Genomic DNA, 12,500 nt, shown 5'->3' on the forward strand with positions numbered 1-12,500 from the left:
CAGCTAGTCGCGTTTGACTGGAACAAATCAAAATCAGAAAATGAAACCCTCACAGTCCCGATGCATTCAACAAATTATGGTTATATATCTGATAAACAAACGAAAAAATTAATCCCAAAACAAAGAGACTGCCAACGTTCCAAAATTCAGAATAAAAAAAACAAGAAAGGTAGGTTGTTGGAACGTTTGTTATTGACAAAACAATACATTCACAAATATATCGACACAACGGTCTTTCAAGTGCACAGACAAACAATTGATAACGAAAAACAAACGGATGTAAGCGCTCTAAATGCACGCGACATGTGTAACAGAGTAAGTGAGAGTTATTCGGAACCTGTCTCCTGGCACCTGAGAAAATATCAAGCGACTTTCATCCTTTATAGGGTTATGTAGTTTGATGTTATATGTTATATGAAGTCTTATATCGCGCGCGTATCTCCAGACTCGGACTCAAGGCGCAGGGATCTATTTATGCCGTGTGAGATGGAATTGTTTACACAATACATCACGCATTCACATCGACCAGCAGATCGCAGCCATTTCGGCGCATATCCTACTTTTCACGGCCTATTATTCCAAGTCACACGGGTATTTTGGTGGACATTTTTTTGTATCTGTGCCTATACAATTTTGCCAGGAAAGACCCTTTTGTCAATCGTGGGATCTTTAACGTGCACACCCCAATGTAGTGTACACGAAGGGACCTCGGTTTTTCGTCTCATCCGAAAGACTAGCACTTGAACCCACCACCTAGGTTAGGAAAGGGGGGAGAAAATTGCTAACGCCCTGACCCAGGGTCGAACTCGCAACCTCTCGCTTCCGAGCGCAAGTGCGTTACCACTCGGCCACCCAGTCCAATAAGACATAACAGTTCCGATACATAACATAAAATTAAGTTTTCACTTTGACTCAGACATGTCTTTACACTGACATCCCGAGAAACACACAAATGGGATGTTCTACGTTGAATTAAAAATGACCATTGGAAACAATCAAAATTGAAAGAAAAAAGAATTAGAATTAAAATTTACAGAGTAAACAAAGTTGAAATTTAACTTTTTAATAAAATGTTAACCACAGCTCGAGACTTAACGTCGGTAATGTATTGCAGTATTTTCCAGAAACACTTACGCAGAAGCGTAGTTGCAGACGTAATAGCGCCCGAACTTGGTTCCACGACAAGCAGAGAAGCCGCATCCGACCATGTGAGTTGTGTTCTGTACCATCTGAAATATATATTTATTAACACGATCAGACGCTGTTATGTGAATATGGAATAGAATGCATGAATTGTTTTGATTTTTTTTCTATAATGTTGTTGTTGTTTATCGTTGTGTTTTTTGTTCGTCTGTTTCTTTGTTTGTTTTTATTATTAGTTTTTTTTGGTATGGATTCATCTGGCAAACTATTGTGCGAACCGTGACCGTGTGTGTGTGTGTGTGTGTGTGTGTGTGCGTGCGTGCGTGCGTGCGTGTGTGTGTGTGCGTGCGTGCGTGCGTGCGTGCGTGCGTGCATGCGTCCATGCCTGCCACACCCAAATGTCTGCCTGTGTTTAAGCATGCGGCGCGTGCGTGCGTGTGTGTGTGTGTGCGCGCGTGTGTGCGTGCAAACGTGCGTGAAAGCGTACGTGTGTTTGTGCGTGCGTGCAAACGTGAGTGCAAGCTTGTGTGTGTGCGTGCGTCACGTGCTTGCGTGCGTACGCGCGTGTATGTATGTGTGCGTGCTGGCGCTCGTCTATATGCGTGTGTGTGAGCGTATGCGCGCTCACGCGGTCGCACGTTCCTGCCTGCTTTCCAGCTTCTATGCTTTAAGCACCTGCGTGCGTCGCATCTTACCTGTGTGTAATGTCCAATTTTGAGCCAGCCTCCCTTGCCAAGGTAGGAGTCGGGGTCGCGACCAAACACGTACATCTTGACCTCGTCATGCCAGCCCCCAATGGCAGCCTCCCACGTCCGGTACCCTCCGGCCACGTTCTGACCAACACTCGCACCCAGGTCTGGGAACATGAAGGTAGAAGAATAAGTTAAAGTGTTATGGCTTTCCTTGCTTGAGCCCGAGCTTGACTTCACCAAGACTTTGCAAAGTCAGTGCCAAACCGTCGTGAAGCGAACTTCCTGAAGTAGACTTCTATCAATCAATCAATGAGTCTTATATCGCGCATATTCCGTGGGTACAGTTCTAGGCGCTCTGCAGTGATGCCGTGTGAGATGAAATTTTATACGGCCAGTAGATTGCAGCCATTTCGGCGCATATTTACCTTTCGCGGCCTATTATTCCAAGTCACATGGGTATAGGTAGACAATTATTAACTGTGCCTAAGCAATTTTGCCAGGAAAGACCCTTTTGTCAATCGTGGGATCTTTAACGTGCACACCCAATGTAGTGTACACGGGGGGAGGTTCGGACACCGAAGAGAGTCTGCACACAAAGTTGACTCTGTGAAATAAATTTCCGCCGAACCTGGGATCGAACTCACGCTGACAGCGGCCAACTGAATACAAATCCAGCGCGCTACCAACTGAGCTATATCCCCGCCCCAATTAATATCAGGGTTTAAGGGGATTCATTTGCGGATACGTTCAAGTGTTAGCGTGTACAATATGTGGACACGGATAGGTTAAAATGAGTGAGTGAATTGTTGACGGAAGGAACAGAACAAAACTGTTTAGGTGCCGCGATTCAAAATTTTCAAGAATATGAGCTAGAAGCGTTACGGTGACATGATGTCGATGAATATGTTGAAAATTGTGGTGTGAACAAATATTGACGTTGAGTTGAAATGACGTACGTAAGATGCCAGGGGACACACTTTTGAAGGGTAAAGGTGATATTAGGCAAAAGCTCTTCAAACTGTTAATACTGTAAATAGACCATCATCTGACCAAGTTAAAACAAAACAAAATACGTTCCGTAAATGTGTGACATCGAGACCATTATATTTGTAAAAAAAAACAAAAGAAAAAAACATTTTGTGTGCACAATGCAGGATGTTTTTCTCTCAAATGTATTGTTCCGATAAAACTAGACGGTGGGAGATTAAAAGCAATTATAAAATCACAACATCAACAACAAACTACAAAAAGTTTGTGTAACACTGTATCTAACGAGTAAAACACTCACATGAGAAGTACAAACAAAGTCTGCATGAGGTACAGGGTGACACAAAAAAAACAGATCTATCCCACCAAAAGTTTAATATTTTCTGAAATAATCAGCCGATTCTTTTATTTTTTCAGGTGAGCCAAGCTGAAATGATGTTCTAACAGCCCACCAAGTTTGAGCTTCAAGATGTCATGGACAACGGAGCATAAGACATTTATAGTCGAGGCCTATTTTCGGTCGAATTCTATCCAGACTGGTCAGCCGCAGATGTGACCCAGAGTGGTCCCCCTATTCACCGGACTTGAACCCCCCAGATTTTTATCTGTGGGGGTACCTCAAGGACAGGGTATATGGCAACAACCCCCAGACCATCCCTGATCTTAAGGCAGCAATAACAGCAGCTGTAAGAGCGATCCCACATCTGCGGCTGACCAGTCTGGATAGAATTCGACCGAAAATAGGCCTCGACTATAAATGTCTTATGCTCCGTTGTCCATGACATCTTGAAGCTCAAACTTGGTGGGCTGTTAGAACATCATTTCAGCTTGGCTCACCTGAAAAAATAAAAGAATCGGCTGATTATTTCAGAAAATATTAAACTTTTGGTGGGCTCTGTTTTTTTTGTGTCACCCTGTATGATCAGAGAGATGAGTCATGATTTAGAAATAAGACTTGACAAGTAACGTCCACTGAGCGGCACACAACTGTCTAAGTCTCACAACTGTCTAAGTCTAGCTGACACGAATGAGGTCGCAAGCCAATATGAATACTGTGTACTTTTGCAAGATGAAGGTAGGTGTAGACAATTGGACATGACAAGTAACCGATGTTTTAAAGCAACCCCAAACTGTTCCTGTCAGAAGCTTTTGTCATCATGCAAGAAAGTGAGCAAACGAGACGTCTTGGGAAAGAAGGGGGAGGGGAGCAGGGGGGGTGGGGGAGCAGGGGGGGGGGAGCAGGGGGGGGGGGGATCTGCACAGTTGAGAGAAAGATCAAGGACAGAGATGCAAACAACTTTGTTCCACAGACACCGTTCTCCCCCTCCTCCACCCTCACCCCCCCCCCACTCAAATCCTTTTACATGAAAGATAAGGCCCCAAAAAAAAAATTGTCTGTTTAGGGTAACATGACCAAAAAAAGTAGGGTCGGTAGGTAGGTAGGTTTTGTTTTTTTTGTTGTTGTTTTTTTTGTAAATGCTATGTCGGCTGAACATTCACTTCTTATATTTGATGAATACATGTTTCAAAACTAACGTATAAATAAAACAGAGAGAAAAGGAGAGAAAGAAACGCCAAATGTCTCTTTTTAGCATTTTTACCTCTTTTTTTTTCTTTTTTTTTTTTGAAATCAAAAAAAAGTTTTTGGGTCGGCGCCAAATCGATAGGGTCGGTCGGGTTACCCTAAACAGACAATTTTTTTTTTTTTGGCCTAAGAAGAAGACAAATTGATGTCAGCAGAACTTATCGGCACACCACGCGATTGCTCACTACCCTTGCAATAACCACCACCTCCCACCCACTTGTCCACCCCAGCATCACTCCAATCCCCCCCCCCCTAAAAAAAAAATAAAAAAATAAAAATAAAAAATAAGCGAAAGAGATAACAGACCTGGAACAGATCGCTCCTTGTCGTGTCCCATGATGCAATGCTGAGACCATTTCTGAGCCACGGCCGCTAACTCGTCATTCCAGATCTGCGTAAGAAAAGCCGGCATTAGTCTATGACGTAATCACGCCCTTGGGCTTAGAATAGATGGCTGTGCAAAGTCAGAGAAGAACTTTAAAACTGATGTGATGCTCAAATTACAAATGCATAGAAACAGTTCACAAGACATAGCTAGCAGGGAGGAAATGGAAACCTGCATGCGTTCACAAACGCTGAAAACACCTCTGAGCGACTGCCACCAGTTCGTGGTTTAAAAACATTAGAGAGAGACTGACTCACAAATACTTTTAGCTTCACTTAATTACAAGAAAAATAGTGCACAGTTACTGCATAATGCGCATTATTCGTGCTAAACATTTTCAAACATCATTTAAATTGTCCCAGAATTGTAAATAACTCTGGTTTTGCTGTTAATCCACTTATAGATCCACTTGGATATGATTATACATGTATATAATATGTAACTCACTTTCTGTAACAATTGTAATCACTCAGTTAATCAGTCACTCGATTGTTCGACCAATCAGCCAATCAAGCAATCATTAAATCAATAAATTAATGAATCAATCAATCAACCAATTCAGCCATAAATCAATCAATCAATCAATTTGCAAATTATATTTTACCAGCGTGGTGAGATCAGTGGCCGCCGGTTGGACACCTGCCCGAGCCTCGTTGTGGAGCTGCAAGATCTTGACCTTGTCCTCTGCTGTCACACCCGTGCGGGTCACTCGGGGGTCATCGGGCATGCACATCGTGTGACCTTGGATGGCCTTGAACCCCGCTGTGCATGTATCCTGCAACGATGATTATTCTATGGTTAAACGAAATTCAAAGAAAATGAAATGTTAGTTATTGGAACGTTTAACGAATTCACTACCAGTACGTATAGACCTAAATGTCTTTGTATTGAACAGAGAACTTCAAGAAGTCAGCTTCTAAAACGTTAGCAGTCATCGTGTTTCGGGTTTGGTTTTGGCGGTGATTACCAAAGCTAAATAATTATACTCCGTAGGTTCACTGACAACTGAGAAATAATGGTTCGGGAAGTTAACACCGCTTTGTATGGTTCACGTGCAATTATTCTGTACTTTTATGTGACCTAAGTTTGAAACACTTGAAGCACGATATAAACAAACGCTTTTTCCTTAATTTCGATTTGATTTCTTTGAGAGAGAGAGAGAGAGAGAGAGAGAGAGAGAGAGAGAGAGAGAGAGAGAGAGAGAGAGAGAGAGAGAGAGAGAGAGAAGAGAGAGAGAGAGAGAGAGAAGAGAGAGAGAGAGAAAGAGAGAGAGAGAGAAGAGAGAGAGAAAGAGAGAAAGAGAGAGAGAGAGAGAGAGAGAGAGAGAGAGAGAGAGAGAGAGAGAGAGAGAGAGAGAGACTTTCAACATTCTTCTGTTAGCCTTCCACGAGCGCATCCGATTGTCTGTAATGAAAGTTCGCCGACATTACTCATGATGTAATATTCATGATATGATATTTATTTTTTCATGATATGACGAGCAACTGTATCCTTAATTGCAATGCTATCGCTTCGATTCAGAAGACACAATACCAGAGATGCGTCAAGTATGATTGGTTTTCGAGCAAAGTGTTACGGTAGCCATTAAGTGACTGTGCAGACATTGACAAGGCGATCGTTCACTTTGGGCATCGGTTTCACGATGTCCTTTGGCAGTGGATATACATCACATTCTTATACGAAGGATATATCGGCTTTTCGCAGAAAAAACACCCATTGTGAAGTGAAGAATATTCGAGAGAAAAAGAAGGGATTCACAGAGAGAGAGAGAGAGAGAGAGAGAGAGAGAGAGAGAGAGAGAGAGAGAGAGGGGGGGGGGTGCAGACAGAAGATATGGGGGTGAAGGCGGAGGGTGCAGACCCTTGACAGAGAAAGATGTCTAGAGGCATTTGTCAATAAAAACACAAATCAGGAACTGGGCAAAATCTGAGCGGAAAACAGACACGTAAAGACTCTCTCTCTCTCATTCTCTCTCTATCTCTCTCTATCTCTCTCTCTCTCTCTCTCTCTCTCTCTCTCTCTCTCTCTCTTTCTCTCTCTCTCTTTCTCTCTCTCTCTTACTCTTTCTCTCGCTCTCGCTCTCTCTCACTCTTTCTTTCTCTCTCTCTCTCTCTCTCTCTCTCTCTCTCTCTCTCTCTCTCTCTCTCTCTATTACTCTCTCTCTCTTTCTCTCTCTCACTTACTCTTTCTCTCTCTCACTTACTCTTTCTTTCTCTCTCTCTCTCTCTCTCTCTCTCTCTCTCTCTCTCGACCGAGTCTGTGAGTGTGTGTGTGTGTGTGTGTGAATTGGGGGGGGGGGGGGATTAGGGGGAGAGGGAGGAGAAAGGGAAAGGTTGACTGCGAAAGGCGAGGGACTCAAGTGTACGTAAGCCATCCTTTGAGTGTCTGGACGAGCCATCTATCTTTGCAAGTGAAACGATCTGCGCCCCCCCTCCCCCCTAAGGGTCATGGCCGCAGACTGACCTAAAGAGAACATCACGGGAGACTCTAACAAAGTGTAGCAATGTATCAGAGCACTCTTTTTGAATAAATGCGTGTCCTTCTGCGGAAGAGTTTCCGTGTCCTTCATTTAGTGCGCACGCGTCAATGAGAAAGTAACGTTTCAATGTATGGCTTACCTCTCGAGAAAACGTTTACAATCTTATGTGTGTGTCTCTATCTGTCTCTTTGTCTATGTATGTTACTCTGTCTCTGTCTCTTTCTGTCTTTCTGTTTGTGTGTGTGTGTTTCTCTCTGTGTTTGTTTTAAACCCACTTCGGCTAATTTTGTTGTGCCAAAATCAGTGTGAGCGTGCAAGCTAGTTCTTTTTTCAAACACTTCGGCGTCCTTATGTACTGTAATAGATTATGAGACTGAAAGTGATACACGTCGTTCTATATAGTACGTATGATAAGACTTAATTAATATCCCAGGCTATATGAGCACACATCCAAACACAGATAGACTGAAAACGTTGCAAAATCAACAAAAAAATAAAAAATGGAACGTTTATCATTGACAAAACAAAACGTTACGTTTGCATATCAATTATTTAAATGTTACTTATTTTTTTAATTGTAACGTTTTGTTTTGTCAATAATAAACGTTCAATTACCTACCATTCTTGGTTTTGTTATTATAATATCCAAGGCATTTCGGGCAAAATGAATGTCAGACATGGCTTCAAACAAGTTTGAGGACACAAACCGTTTGAGAATATAAACCGTGGAAAGGGAAGTGGAGTGATTTCTGTGCTCCACATATATCTCTGACGTATTACGCGCGTGCGTTGTCTGAGTGCGTACGTGCCGGTAATCCAGACGTATTTGTCACTCGTTACATTTCTTCCCTTTTCCCAAAACTTTTCGTCTCCAGAGAAACTGTTTTAACAACTGTCTCGGCTTGTAAAGCAACCCATGCAACCACAGTAAGGTCTGTTCTTCCGTGTTTTCCTGGTGTACGCTTTTGTAGGCCAGGGTTGCTAGACAAATCTGACCTTACCGTTGCCTGGTGTATGACGTGTATAAATAAACGGTTGGTCTCAGCGTGAAGTATGCTTACACTTGTATTGGTGTCAGCTTACCTGTACTTTCTTCTTTTGTCCTTCATTAACTTTTCGGGGAAGAAACCTCTAATTACAGACCACACATGTATTCATTCGATATTGTCGGAAAGTACATATCATTTCAATTAAAGTCTTGTTTTTCATTCAAGGGTGATAACTGTCAACTACTTCGGTAAAGGGGACCTAATTAGCGATTTAAATAAGAATAATATCTGAACAAGAGCAGATTTTAACCTTCACTTGGTTGTAATGCTTACTCTGCCGTGGCTTGGCATTATTTCACAAAATTGTTTTAAAAGTCAAATGCAAAATTCTTGAACATTCTTGCACAGACTGCACGGGAAGCGTAGATCCACTATACTGTCTCGCGTTTTGCTTCTTCATTGTGAGTAACTAAGGCGTGAGAAACATTGTATGTACCACCCTTCTGAAGCTTGACAAGAACGAGAATCAAACTCGCAATTGTCCTCCATCGGCAAAAAAAAAAAAACACCACCTGCACACTTTGCTTCCAATTAATGTATTGAGTGTGCAAGAAAACTGTAACGCAACACATCTGACTAGCAGATATTCTAACTCCAGACCGCATCTGCCATAGAAACCCACAGGGCAGGAGTCAGTTCTGGGTATTGTGTGGTTTATTGCATGGCTATACATACGACTCCATGTGATATGTGTTAAAGCGAAGACCTGTTGTGTCTGAAGGCTTGTGTCGCGCGGTGCAATGACTGTACTATGGTATAAGGCGGCCAAGGTTTGCGAACACATGGTTTTGTTGTGATTTCTATCTAGCTCGGGCGCGGGATTTAACGGTTGTTCAGGTTTGTTCCGTCTGTCAGCCTGTGAGTAATAAAACAGAGAGAGAGACTGAGAGAGAGAGGGGGAGAGAGAGAGAGAGAGAGAGAGAGAGAGAGAGAGAGAGAGAGAGAGAGAGAGAGAGAGAGAGAGAGAGAGAGAGAGAGAGAGAGAGAGAGAGAGAGAGAGAGAGAGTAATCATGTGCCTGTGTCTCTCTCTCTCTATCTCTCTCTCTCTCTATTTAGTGTCTATCTATCTATCTATCTATCTATCTATCTATCTATCTATCTACCTATCGATGTATCTGTCTGTCTGTCTGTCTGTCTGTTTATCAATCTATCTATCTATCTATCTATCTATCTATCTATCTATCTATCTATCTATCTAACCATTTCTGACCTTCACGTTTTGTCACTAGCACTCTTTCACTTAAAGTCAGCCAAATCTTGAGCGAAACTGAGTTAAAACCACGAGAACAGTCGGCCCAATTTACAACTGAAATGATATGAAACCCAATGTAAACTTACCACTGCCTTCTTGCCTGGTGTTCCGAGCTGAGTATTGACGTCACCATTTCGACGACCACCTGAGCCTCCGCCACTGAGTATCACGCCGGTACTGAGCGAATCTGAAACAGAGAGAATACTAGATTTGTGAATTATAGTAGGAAACAAAAGTGCGTTTAGATTGCACTATAGCTAGGCGTTGCCAACGTCCAAGAAAGGAAAAAAAATGAAATCAAAAATTGAACGAGTGACGTCAAGATAAGATGAGATGAGATAAGAATACTTTAATGTCCATTTTCATTGTACATAAACATGGACATTTGTGACCCTCCACCACGGAATGAGTCGCATGTCACCTCGCGCGGTTCTGCGCTGGGCTTTATATAAGTCCGGGGGGTGTCTGGTAACAGTGTGAGGGTCACCTTAGTTACAGGTTTATAACTCAGAAAGTTTTCGCTCTTTTCTAAAACGGTTTTCACCAATGGATAGAGCATAAAAAAAACTCTTTAGAAAAATGTAAAAAATATGAAAATCATGCAAAGGTGACATGCGACTCATTCCGTGGTGGAGGGTCACATGTGTCTGTTGGCACCACAAGGACGATGTGTGTCAGTGGTCCTCAAGAAACTCTCCAGTTTGAAAGAGAAAAGACGAATAACATTGAACCAAGGGGGATACTAACGTGAAAATAATGAAGGAAACAATATAAATTGGACGTAACATAGGGGCGTTATCCTGAAACGTTCAACTCCAGAGAATGAAAGAAAGAAAGGAGAAAGAACATTGAAAGGAAAAAGAAAGTGAGAAACGATCGAACGAACGACAGAAACAGAAACGATAGACACTCACAATATCATTCTGATACGTGGCCAACTCAGACACCACACACATTAATTAGATGAATTAATGGGTCCCTCTTCATGCCAACAGACTTCATTTCCCATATTTTCATAAACAATAACTAATAATAATACTAATAAAGCAGAAAGAAAAAGGACACGTACATCAAATGTACAAGGGGCGTCAAGGATTTCTCACGCACTCTCTGCGTAATTTTGAACAAAGAAATGCATTTTAGCGTCGCTCAGTCAGTTGTGTCTACGAGTCCCTATGCCACGACTGACATTGCGTGGTTGTCTTTGATGCCGCGTTTCTCGCGTGGTCCAACATTAGGTGTAACATCGTCTGTGGCTCGGCTGGCGCCACTACAAATTACACTTCTTGTAGTAGGTACAAGAATATAAACCGACTCTGTTTCTGTCTCTGTCGCTGTCTCTGGACTTTTGTCTCTGGACTTGTGTCTCTCTGTCTCTGTTTGTCTGTCAGCTGTCTCTCTCTGTCTGTCTCCGTTTCTCCTTTTGGCATATGTTTTGGTGTTGTTGGTTTTTAGTGCAATTCTTAATTCTTAGTAAATGTGATGTTTTTTATGTCTGTAATTGTCCGACACGGCATGGCAATTTTCCTTGTTTTTATAAGGACAGTAAGATCTTGAGTACCGGCACGGTTGGCCTAGTGGTAAGGCGTCCGTCCCGTGATCGGAAGGTCGTGGGTTCGAACCCCGGACGGGTCATACCAAAGACTTTAAAATTGGCAATCTAGTGGCTGCTCCGCCTGGCGTCTGGCATTATGGGGTTAGTGCTAGGACTGGTTGGTCCGGTGTCAGAATAATGTGACTGGGTGAGACATGAAGCCTGTGTTGCGACTTCTGTCTTGTGTGTGGCGCACGTTATATGTCAAAGCAGCACCGCCCTGATATGGCCCTTAGTGGTCGGCTGGGCGTTAAGCAAACAAACAAACAAAAAAGATCTTGAGTCTATAAAGATAATCGAGCGTTGAAAGTGAGGCGGTAAGAGGCCTTCTTGTCTCTTTCATTTTCATTTCCTTCAGGATAGGGAAAATGGGTTTAGTTTTAATATTTTGTCGAAGTTTCTGATGTTGTTCATCATGCTTAAAGTCTCTGTGGAATCTGCCATAGACGAAGGCTTTTCGTTTGTTTTGATCCATTTTCTTTTTTCAACGTCGTCTTTTCATATGGTAATGACTACTTTGGTTACTATTCTGCTCAAGATGTTTGAAGTGTTCTCCATCAGTGGAACTGCGACTTAAATTGTGAATGCTTTATCATCACAAAAAATATGCGATCGACGATCCTTTTCGCAAAAGAAGTAGCAGTGAGATAGATAGACAGACATAACGCAGGCAGTTTGGCAAACAGACACACATGAATGCAGGCAGGCAGATCGACACAGCTAGACACAGCCAGACACATACAGACACATACAGACACATACAGACATACACTGACTCATTAACTGACTGGACAGCCCACTTATCTTTTGAACGACCAACAGAAAAGAAAAAAACATTACAGTTGACCCTTCGCCTCCTACCCCTCACACCATAAACCCCACCACTACCGGCTGCATTTTAACACTATACCAAAAATCTGAAGAAAAAAACCCCATGTTTTAAAATAGAGGATTTGGTTTTAATCAAGGTAACATTTTCAGACGCTATAAAACACAAGAAATTCCTCCGAGGTAGGAAAAAAAAACCCGTCCTTACCATTCTCACTGCCACCAACTGAGAAGGTTATTTCCCTTTGACCATTAATATGTCCCTCTATAAGTCCTTGTAGAATCTTAATCCACCAATAACTCCCTAACCGTGTGTTTGACTGGTCCCAATTTTTGTAAGGACCGTCTCAGGAATGTATAGAACCTGTTCACCAAGTTTGGTGACGATCGGTCCGTTCATTCTTGAGATCTATATGCGAACACAAACACACACACACAAACAAACAAACACATCGACCGAATCCTATACACACCCCTATACCGGGGGTGTAATAAAGTGTCAACG

At 42.4% G+C, this 12,500-nt stretch overlaps 1 protein-coding gene across 1 annotated transcript in view; it reads right to left on the reverse strand.

Moving 5' to 3' along the window:
• Positions 1–10,808, reverse strand: part of LOC138977790 (cysteine-rich venom protein Mr30-like) — a 26,667-nt gene extending 15,859 nt beyond the window's left edge. The window contains exons 1-7 of the mRNA XM_070350396.1: positions 10,763–10,808; positions 9,660–9,760; positions 5,397–5,567; positions 4,714–4,798; positions 1,839–1,999; positions 1,135–1,229; positions 1–17 (exon numbers count right to left, since the gene is read on the reverse strand). The exon at positions 1–17 is cut by the window's left edge and continues 63 nt beyond it. Coding sequence (XP_070206497.1) covers positions 1–17; positions 1,135–1,229; positions 1,839–1,999; positions 4,714–4,798; positions 5,397–5,567; positions 9,660–9,760; positions 10,763–10,808 — 676 coding nt within the window. The remainder of the gene's footprint in view (positions 18–1,134; positions 1,230–1,838; positions 2,000–4,713; positions 4,799–5,396; positions 5,568–9,659; positions 9,761–10,762) is intronic.
• Between the last annotated feature and the right edge of the window lie 1,692 nt (positions 10,809–12,500).

Source organism: Littorina saxatilis, linkage group LG10 (assembly GCF_037325665.1).
Source record: "Littorina saxatilis isolate snail1 linkage group LG10, US_GU_Lsax_2.0, whole genome shotgun sequence".
NCBI classification, from domain to species: Eukaryota; Metazoa; Mollusca; class Gastropoda; order Littorinimorpha; family Littorinidae; genus Littorina; species Littorina saxatilis.